Raw genomic sequence first — 11,255 nt, 5'->3', positions numbered from 1 at the left:
TATAAAGAAAAGAAACGGAAGAACTAAAGAAAACAGATCAAGAAATAGAAAAGAATAGAAAAAATAAAAGAAAGATGATATAATTACAGCACTACACGTAGAAAAGAATACTTTCAACTAGTATCTCTTACTACCTTATTCTAGTTGCTTTTATAGAACTGCTTCAGTAAAAGTTACTATAGTTACTATAACCATCAATAACATAAGAAACTAAATGGTGAAGGCAAAGAAGAGGAAATAAAAGAGACAAAGACGCACAGAAATTTGGGAAATACTATTAATAAATTTAAGAACCTAAAGAAAACCATTAAAGAAAAAAAAAAAGATAAAGGCCAGAGGTATCCATGACAACACTCCAAGAACTAGATAGAAGTCTTGCCTCCTCTCCCCATATCAGGATGCCACTAGCTTTGTTAAAATTCAAATCCTATCATTTAATTTCAAAATCAGTATTTAACCAACCAAAAGAATTCATGAAAATCTGCTGCCCCCTGCTGTTCATTCAAATTCACCAAATGATGCAAAGTCAAACTAAGGATTAAAGTTCATTTTTAGAGGAAACTATTTCTAATACAATTGAATAATTTTCTTCTTCTTCATAAACATTTGTTTTAAAAAACCCGAAAGCCTGACATTTTTCAAATAGGGAACACAGACCTCCACTTTTCCAAATTTCCTGAACAACTTGGGGGATTTAATTTTGAAAGCTCTTAGCTTGTTTTGAGCTCAAGGTATCAAATCCTTTGTTTTACAATATGACCAAAGAAAACTAATTTTTTATTATAAAAAATAACTTCAACATTCAATTTGCTGTGAGTTTTTCAATTGAAATGTAAGAGAAATTCTGAGTTGTAAAATAGGGGTTTTTTTTATAAAAGAATGAAGGTGGGGTATATATCTTTTTTCTGAATTATTAATCAGTATAAAGGTCACAATCTGATTTTACTGTTTCATGTTTATTTTTTATCTTTTCACAGTCATCCAAAACTATTATTTAGAGAATAATATCTATAATTAAGAAAAGGTTGGTAGTCAAATCTTTAACTATTTGCAGGATACCTTCCTGCCATCAAGAAAAGAAGTGAAAACGAAAAGCTAAAAAGTATTTGTCTTGTTGTTTTTTCTTTTCATTTTTTTTTTAATCATTCTGACCATGAAACTTGAAGACAGGCACTCTCACAGAGGACCAGTTTTTTAAATGCAGCAAGCTTTCTGGAAACAACGCAGCAATAAGTAGAAAGAGCCCATGAAAATAAGCACACCCTTTCACCTCCAGGAATTGACCCTAAGACAAAAATCAGAAGTGCCAAAGATGTATTTAAGTACAAAGAGTAATAAAAACCAAACAACCTAACACATACAGCATTAAAGAAAAAGCAAATAAATTTTGTATATCAATATGATGGATTAGTATGAGGTCCCTTAAAATAAAATTTAAAAAGCATTTTTAATGATAAAAATGGCAATAGTTCGTAAGATTTTTTAAAAATAAATATAAAACAGTGTACGTGATCAGACAAGTGAAATATGCAAATATGTAGTACCCAAAGAAAAAGAATAGAAGGAGATAAACCCAAATCGTAACTATTTATCTCTAGATGGAGGGAGTCAGATTTTTGTTTTTCTATTTAATTCTCCTAATTATCTACACTTGGGTACTTTAAAAGCAGTCTTGCAAATTTATTTGAACTATACACTCTTAAATTTCTGATGAAGAGAATAAAAACTGAGTCATTTTTACTGCAAATTAAAGAAATGACAGATGCATCTTTATTTGCAGAACACCATTTCCTTTTCTTTCAAACACGTATTTCTTACCACACACATGATGTAGGACAGGATAGCACCAGAGGAGCCAATAAGTGCGCCCACGATGGTCAGCAGGTTATTGTTGAGCAGGAAGCCCTCCGCACACAGGGCCCAGCCTGAGTAGCTGTTCAGCACAGTGATGACGACGGGCATGTCAGCACCGCCGATAGCAGCCGTCAAAGTCACGCCCTAGGATGAAAAGCAAAGCATAACTCAGAATTAATAAAATGAAAATAAAACCTCTAACACTGAACACCTTGGTTCTTAATCATTCGTTTTTCCAATTAATATATTTACATATGAAGTCCACCAAGCACCTATCTGACCAACTCTCCTGCAGATATAACAAATATTAATACTGAATTACCTCCCCCACCCCCCACCAAAAACAATCCCTAACTCTCTAAAAGACAGTGATGAAAAGCAGGCAAAAACTAGAGAGAGGGCTACACTTGGAAAAAAGTAACAGCACTGAGGGAATTTCCAAGGGGCGTAAGCCTCGGGCAGACTCCTGTTGGTGCCAAGTGAAACGGCTAAAACTAAAACATAAGCCCACAGTTTTACTAGTTTGAAGATCCAAGGATAAGATTTAGGGTGACTTAAGTAGTTAGAAAGTAAGAAGGGAAATTCTGCAAAGAAGTAAGCTAGAGAAAGAAAGCCCCAAACTCTGTGTATAAACTCTGCCCAAATCTCTGGCTGACACCTGAACTAGGTATATGTGGGCTGATTCCAAACAATTTTGTTAAGGATTAAAAAAAAAAAAAAAAAAAAAAAGATTGAATCTGCCCCCTACCATAGGGGAACCAGAGTTTGAAATTTAGATCCAGTCAAACAAGCTGCCTACAAAAACAAATAAATAAAAAATAATAATCAATACACTTTGGAGGAATATAACAGAATCCAAGGTCTCTATAATATATCATTCAAAATGTCCATGATGCAACCCAAAATCACTAAACACAGGAAAGGAAAAGGTATGGTGTGGAGAAATATTTTTGCTTTTTAATTCACACACTCTTACATATTTTGAGTTTGTGACGATGGGAACGTATTCATGTATTACTGTAGTCAAAAGCAATTAAATTAGTCCACAAAATATTTTATCTTACTCAGACATTCTCATAGAGATATTAAGTATCTTTTAAACATCAAATTCACCTCTTCTCAAAAATAACAATTATTTTTCTTTTTTCAGTTTTAAATGGAGTGTACAACACTAAAAGATAAAGGGTTGCTGACAAGCACAGTAACAGATGGACATCTGACTGGCTGAGGCATTATCCTGGACACACTTTTTTTGTGTATCCTCCGTTCCTAGCATTCAGACACAGAGCCCCTGCTGCGCAGTGTAAGAACATCTGAAGAGGCTGCATCAGAGTGAAGCTGTTTAACAGACTGAAACTTTTTAGTAAATATGTTCCATAGGAAAACAGTTGAACTGCTGAACTGGCAGGGTAGAAGGCAACTCCACTAAACACTGCAGTTAAAGCCCCCACTTTAGTGTAGTTTCACCCCTGCTATCTGCATGCATGACTCGAGAACAATATTTAAAGATAAAAGAGGCACTCTGTGGCAACCACAGCGATCAAAAATAATAATTCTTGAAGTTTTATATTTCAATGGTTCAGGTTTGAGATTGTCTTTTTTTTACCTCTACTGCCCTATTAGATTTTTAAAAAATCAAAACTATTTTTCTTTTGTTTAAAATAAAACAAAAATCAGTGCTATATAAGTCAGAATAAAATTAGATCATCAGTAGTCATATAAATATAGAATTTTAAGTTATTTTTCAGTGTTCCAAACGTTCTACATTGAAATCACGGCCTGACTCAGGATTACATAAAAATCAGTATCATTGTAACACTGTTAATCTTGTGTTTCTAAACCAAGCAGCCAGTAAGTGTTTGATAAGCAATCACTGTATGTCTAACTTTGTGCTAAGCACTGTAAATTATTTTAAAAACTTAAAACATAAACCTTGTATATAAAGCATATAATAGACAAGTTGAACATGAAGCAATTTGTTAACAACACAAAGCTGTATGCAACAGCATTATGTACTGATAAAATAAAATGTTAAATTGTAATATATACACAACTGTGTAATATATATAAAAAATACTGTATGTATCAATATATTAAATGCAGAAAGTAGAGAGGAAGAGGAGGATTAACCTATCACAAAAGGCTTCACTGAACTAACTCCCTTACTGAACACACAGAGTTTATTCACTGCATTTCATTTAATTATTTGACTTGGTAGCATAGTTTCTAATGGTGAGAGCAACTAATGGGCAGGGACTATCTTACGCTTATTACATAAACCCCAAAGTGCTATTCTGTAGGTCTTGTCACACAGCAGGCACGAAATGAATGGAATTTAAATGCTTTGCCTTTTTAAAATTCCTATTCACCAACACATTCATCCAGTGAAAAGATTCCACAGCAATAAAGATGTTACATGTGACAACTTGAAAGGAAATATTAAGTGGTGAGAAAGTGATTTTTTCTTACACTTTTCTACATTTTCCAGATTCTAAAAAGATAAACAAGTAACATCATTTTAAAGCATATTTATTTCCTCAGTGGTCTTTAAGAAATAGAAATATGATTAGACAGTAGTCTAACAAAATACTCCCAGTTCCTTGCTTGGTATGTGCTTTCCATCTCTGGCTTCTTACCATGATAGCAGAGAGAGCCGACACAGAGCCTAGACAGATAATGCCCGTGGTAAAGCTGGGGTCCATCATGAATGGGATCATTCCACCCACACTAGCAGCCAGCAGGCCTGCATTGAGTGCATGCCTTCCGGGGAGCAGGAGAGGGGCAGATTTCAGAATACCTAGAACCAAGCACATGGCAGTCAGAATCTACTAGGATGTGTAATAAGAAATCCCCACACATACTCTTACGTATGTCATTTAATCCTACACTACCAAAATATAATATTAGAATTAAAACTGGTATTTAAAATATCCCTTTCTATCACCAGATACTGAAACATAAAAGCAAATCAGAGTTCTTACACATAGCAAATATTAACAGAAATAAGAAAAGTATGGCTCGACTTAACTGTTCTTTACTCTGATCATACTATTTCTTTACTCTTTGTCATGAAACCTTGAAAAGTCACTTTTTTCCCATAGGACCAACAGAGGAGTTATTCAGTGTGGTTTTATTTATTTAAAACTTCAAAACGAAGTCCTAGCATTTTTGATTCTATTAACTGATCCCAAGTGAGTAGCATCTGATTAGCCAGTTGTCTCTAAAGCATGAGACAAAAATGTCATAGGCTTGAAGATCTTTTTGTGGTTTTTAAGTTTCATGGAAGTTCCCCACTTAATTTTAATGACTTGATTACTGAGAGACAAGATCACATTTTTAAATCACAGCTAGTTCATCTGGAGACTCCCTTTTCATGAGAACACTGAAAGCAGCCTACGTGGGTATTTTTTCCCTCCACTCCTATTTTCATGATTGGCTTCAGCAATAGCAAAGTTGCCAAACTGGAGCCCTAAAATGTGTATTTGTTTTCAAGATAAGTACTGTATACTAATCACACAAACTTATTGAATAAGCTTCTCTCTAGTTTGGAAAATGTATAAAGTTCATTTCTGTGAACTCCACACAGGCATCTCTAACCAAGGATAATGATATTACTTTGTTCATTTGCATTACCAAACGTCAACTAGTCCCTCTATACAAATTTCTGTGTACTAGTTCTGTCCCTAGAAGAAACAGCTTCAAAGCTTTATGAGTATGAGATTAACAAGGATCAATAAAAGGAAGCCATCTTTATGGAGAGAAGAAATTTATATATTTCTGAGTGATATACAAACTCTTCACCTAACAGATTCTACTGTTAAGCTATTTTCTGAAATTCAAATGGACACCTAAACCCCCTAAACAATAGATATTTACCTCTACGTTATATTGAATCACTTACCCTGCAATTTTCCATAGGCAATAAGAGACCCACTAAATGTGACACCACCGATGTAAGTACCGAGGTAGGCCACGATCTTGGTGAGATTTGCTGCTGGATCCATAGCAAAATGTGGATATTCTATAATATACTCAGCTATGCAAGTAAGCACAGCTGCCAAGCCTACTAAACTGTGGAAAGCAGCAACTAACTGAGGTAAATCAGAAATCTGGATGCGCTTGGCAATTGTCAATCCTGTTGGGAAATGAAGGTCAAAGAGAAATTAAAACTTGACAGACCCTTGGGAAGTAAACACAATGAAGACTACACTTAAGAGTTCCATCCTTGTCATCAATAAATACCTGCTTCCTAGTATGGGCAAAATATATTCTATAGGGACTATACAAGAGGCAAGGTCACTGGATATATATACCTTTGCAGAAGAGTAGGTTTTCTCAACACATCTAACTAAGGCCCAACTCCAAAGAACCCAAACACACAGCACCATCGCATGCCTCTTCCCCTCCAACCTTCAAACACCCCCAGCCTACCGCATCTTCAATTTACTTAAACCTCCAATTAAACCTCTTTAAATTCTCCGCATGGAATGAATAATCCAGGCCCTCTTCCCCATAAGCCAACGCTTGTTCCTGAACACCCAGAAATAGCTGGAATATAAAGAAGGCCTAGGTTTTTAGGTGGGTGGGCGTGAGCCAATTCCAAAGGTAAAAAAATGCAAACATTTGTGCAGTAAATGTCCAAATTAGGAGACTCTAAAGGAGTTGCATGGCTCCAGGTGGGTGATATAGAAGGGGTGGGGCTCAGGATATTTGCTAAGATCATATCTAAAGGTTTTCCCGCCATGAACCTACAGCACAGGCATTCTCCTTCATGTGCTTTCTAGGCACTGCCAAAAAAGGACTCAAAGCTTCCCTGCGGAAGCATGGAAGGGGGCTCAAGCTAATGCTGTGCTGGTAAATGTTTAACCACCAGCTCCTCAGGATAATAGATACGTGAGTTTTTACTGATATACAGGTATGCAGCACACAATTTTCAAATAATAATAAAATATACATTACTCTTTATTGTAAACTCCACATAGCCAACTGATTTTCACAGAAGGCTTTTGTTAATTTTTGCCAGTCTCTTGTATCTATACCCAACCTAGTGTTTGCAACCGATGAAAGACCGTTATTCCCACATGAATGCTGGTTAATATTTTTGTTTACATTAACGAGTAAGACGAAAGTGAAACAACGAGATATATAAGAGAATGTCGCTCATTGTCAACCATGTGAGTGACAACTTCACTGAACCTGCTATAGTTTTCAAATACGAGAAGAATATTTGCTCAATTTTGGGAGCTAGTCACAATGTAACGGCTACAGATAGACACAACATATTTTTAACTTTAAGCTGCATTATTAATATTTTCTCCATCACTTTCTTAAGTCTGGGCAATCAACAAAACAATAAATGAAACCCAGATTTGTAGAATTTGTTGATTTCCATGGCACAAATACAACTACCATGGCCACCTTCAAGCTACCAATGTGATGTCATTAAATATTGAGCTAGGGAGAGATGTACAGTAGCTCACTATTACACAGTATTTCTACCATACGGATACAATAAACATGGATAACCTCAAGAGCTGAGATAATAAAAGCTAATAAATTAATTAGAAAGTTATGGATAGTATTATTACTTTTATTTCTAATATAATTTATTTATTTTATTTTGGTGAAAAGTAATCCTAATCGGTATAATTCTCATTCAGACACAAACATTTTAAAACATTGAATTGAGTATGTACATCAACTGAATCAAAAGAATGGGCTAAAAAACGGGCATGGGTTCACATAAAGGCAGAAACCCACAAGTGCTTACCAATGGTACCGCCCAAAGCCATGGCTCCAGACATCTGAGCTAACAATTCTGGGCTCGGGTTTAAGCCTCCAAGGGTGGCTGCCAGGCCTCCAGACACCCCAATCATTCCCAGTGCATTGCCAAGACGAGCTGTTCCCTGGGTGGAAAGGCCAGCCAGGGCACCAACACAGCACAGTCCTGAGCCTAGGTACATGATCTTTTCGAAGGAAAGAGAAGAGAGAAAGAGAGAGGCTATCAAAACTTTCAGTGTTATCATAGAGAGGCCCTCTCCTGAGATGATTCTCTGAGGACAATTTTAAATTCGGAATATAGAGGGATCAGCATGTGCTCTTTAAATATTTCAACATACATACGTTCCTATCCATTAGGGAAATTAAATACTTTCAATTGTACTTGCAATCATACCATTTATGTAAAGTAAGTTCTTATGGATTTGATAGCACACCAAATGCATAAATTCATTGTGGGATTCAGACCTGACCAAGTGCTATAAAGGTGCCAACTGCTGATGTTGTCAGTGCCAGGGACTGTGCCACAAGCTTTGCTTATGTTGTACTCAGTCCCACGGGATTCACAAGAGGGAAGAATCATCAATCTCATTTTGCAAAAGAGAAAACCGAAGCCTAAAGAGGTTACATCATTTTTCCAAAGTCAAATGGTTAGCAAATAGCAAAATCTGGGCCAGACATGGGTCTCTCTGACTCACTGCTCCAACTTTTCTCAAAAAAGGTTTTGTTCACTCAACAAATGCTCCATGTTGGAAACTGGAGGAATCCAGAGAGACATGATTTTTCTGCTGTCAGAGAGGGTGCAATCTAGTGACAGCTATTGAAAAGAAATGGAAAATACTGAGTTCAAAGTTTAGTCTCTATTATAATTATATTTAGACATGGAAATTTCGAAGTTCAACTTGATTGCTTGTTTTTCTATACAATATTCATTTCCAAACTATCTTTTTTGAATGAATTGGCATAACATCTGGCAAGATTTGTAGGGGAAAAGTAAGAAAAAGGACAAATAGTATTTAATAACAGACATTTTTTTGAATTTTTTACTGATCATTTCATTAGATTCCTACAACAATCCAGCCAAGTACATAAAGGGGATACTAATAAACTTCTCGACTCTTTACACATGGAAAAACTTGGGGAAAAACAAGTAAGCCCACATTTGCACATTCAGTTAGCAGGGAAATCTAGAATACAACATCCTAATTCTTAGGGTATAGGAATGCTTTTATTTAACCAAGATGTTTCTAGAGTTACTGTTGTATTTGCTTGATAGAGCTTGAATATTGGTAATGATAATGTTAAATACAATTGGGAAAAAACTCAGTAGGAAAAATAGACACTTTCGAAAGAGCCTCTTACTTGCTCAATGTTATAACCACTGTAGAGGGCAGATAAATATCCTCCAACAAAGGTACCAGCAGGGAGCAGATACAGATAATTGTACTCTGGGGGATCGGTGGGACGCTTAAACATGTCCAGCATTCTCTGAGTCACCAGGAAGCCACCTTATTAAAGTAAATATAAACGAACAGATTATCTCATTGAGCAACATGATTTTTTAAAGTGCTACAATTTTTCTATTTAAGCACACCTTTATCATCTATGGATAAATATCATTTTAAGCAACATTTTAGAACCTCAAAATTATTTTATTACTCAAGCCAGTTCCATTGAAGGGAGAAAAAAATACCTAAACTTGTTATCAGTGCAGAACCAGCTATTTCTGCATGACTAAAAGTAAACAGCCATGTAAACAGCTTGGGAATGCAAACTATCAAAGGCCAGTATTTATTTTCTAATAGGTTATTCTGTTTGTTAAACTCTATAATAAATGACAAAGGAAAAAATGTCCATATCAACAGGCACTGGGTTTCTTAGACCCATTAAAGAATTTTTAACTACGAAATAGCATCAAATGGGTTTTGTGCACAAGGGATGTGCTAAGCTTCCAATGTTCAGAAACAAACAGAGGCCAGGGCAAGGCAAAAGGCTAAAATTTTATCTAAAATTGTACTAATTTACAGATGTTATGGTGATAGAGCTCTAAGTCAACTTAATTTCAAACTATGCATTCAATAACTTTCCAGTTACTTGTAGCAAGACATTGTTTGTTTGTTTGTTTGTTTGGGAATACTAGAGGGTGGTTTTTATCAAAAGTTTCTAAAAATTACAGATGGGCAAAATAACTAATTTTCTTTCACAGAGAGCATCTACAATCTGAGCGAAACATTTTCTAAAGCACAAATTCTTAAAATCACAATGTTCATGTTATACTGATTTATATTTGCTTCTTGTGTCTCCATTAATTATCGCACTCTGGCTTCTTTTACCATCATCGTACCTGCAATGTTGACTGAGGATATGAATGTAGCAAGAGCAGCAAGGCCCTCAGAAGTTGTGGAAGGATACAAATGTCCTCCCATCAGTGCCAACCCACCAACTGCAGTCAACCCTAGGAAGGAAGCATCGATGTGGTAAACAGTTATAGTGACACCGCCAAATCAAATGTCATAGCTGAAGGATCTCACAGGCACAGATTCGTAAAGGACAAAGTTCTCATACACCAGTCTCACTGAAGTACTATCATAGGCAAAGAGTTAAGAAAACTTTTTCTCCTTTTGCATAAGAATTTGACTTTGCTTTAACTTTCTATCTCTGTTCCCCTGCTAAAAGCATAAATCAATAAGGTTATGAGACAACACCCTGTATGGTAAAAAGGGACCGCTGGTGAATAAATTGTATCTGAACTGGAAGGAACTATTCATGAATTATAATCCATGATGGTGAAGCCATAGATTTGGGCTTTCCTTCTTGGAATTGGACATGTTCCCTGTGGAGGTCCTGAAAATCATGTCTATGGAAATGTTCTAAGAAACATTGACCGAGGCCATGAGGCTTCCAAGCAGGACAACTCCCACATCTGTCCAGTATGGGTCTCAATCCTCAGCTCTGAGCCCTCATTGGGTGCCAGAGAGAACAGCTCCTGGGCAGCGGTGTGGACTGCTGCATGGATCACTATGAAGACTCACACAGAGAAAAATGCCTGATGGTAGCCTACTAGCCAGCTGTGTTTCCTGTCCCATAAGCTTCCGGGTAAACTTGATGTCAGGTGTGGCCTACTGTAAACTTGTTAGGCTGAATGTTTTGCTAAGAACCCCAAAAGGATGCTGCAGCTGTGATTCTGCACTGGTTTCCAAATTTTGTCATAGGAGTCCTTTCTTTAAAGGAAATCATAACTAAAAGAAATAACAATGGCTCTGTACTGCTTGAAATGGAAGTAGCCTACACCCTGACACACTCCCTTAGCCTCTAACTTCCAACCCCACCCCTTTACTCTCTGAGAGCCCAAGTCACCACAACCACTACTTCAGATGCCAAGCCACACAATTTGAAAACAGGCTTTATAGACCTCCTTGAAAGCACTACTATAAGCCCACGAAAACCTAAGATGAGAGAAAACAAGAGAGGAGCAAACCTGAGATTGCATTAGTCACAGACATCAGTGGTGAGTGGAGGGCAGGAGTCACTCCCCAGACTGTGTGGTAGCCCACAATGCCGGCCAAGCCAAAGGTGGTTACCATCTGGGAAAATGCTAAATTGGGAGCTGCAATGCCCAAACC

At 36.6% G+C, this 11,255-nt stretch overlaps 1 protein-coding gene across 1 annotated transcript in view; it reads right to left on the bottom strand.

The window, feature by feature from the left end:
- Positions 1 to 11,255, bottom strand: part of NNT (nicotinamide nucleotide transhydrogenase) — an 83,288-nt gene that overhangs the window by 27,279 nt on the left and 44,754 nt on the right. Inside the window, exons 11-17 of the mRNA XM_025047215.1 lie at positions 11,111 to 11,255; positions 9,977 to 10,087; positions 8,995 to 9,140; positions 7,625 to 7,820; positions 5,756 to 5,989; positions 4,491 to 4,651; positions 1,819 to 1,998 (exon numbers count right to left, since the gene is read on the bottom strand). The exon at positions 11,111 to 11,255 is cut by the window's right edge and continues 3 nt beyond it. Coding sequence (XP_024902983.1) covers positions 1,819 to 1,998; positions 4,491 to 4,651; positions 5,756 to 5,989; positions 7,625 to 7,820; positions 8,995 to 9,140; positions 9,977 to 10,087; positions 11,111 to 11,255 — 1,173 coding nt within the window. The remainder of the gene's footprint in view (positions 1 to 1,818; positions 1,999 to 4,490; positions 4,652 to 5,755; positions 5,990 to 7,624; positions 7,821 to 8,994; positions 9,141 to 9,976; positions 10,088 to 11,110) is intronic.

This window comes from Pteropus alecto, unplaced genomic scaffold (assembly GCF_000325575.1).
Source record: "Pteropus alecto unplaced genomic scaffold, ASM32557v1 scaffold73, whole genome shotgun sequence".
NCBI lineage: Eukaryota > Metazoa > Chordata > Mammalia > Chiroptera > Pteropodidae > Pteropus > Pteropus alecto.
This window is presented reverse-complemented; position numbering and strand designations above follow the sequence as displayed.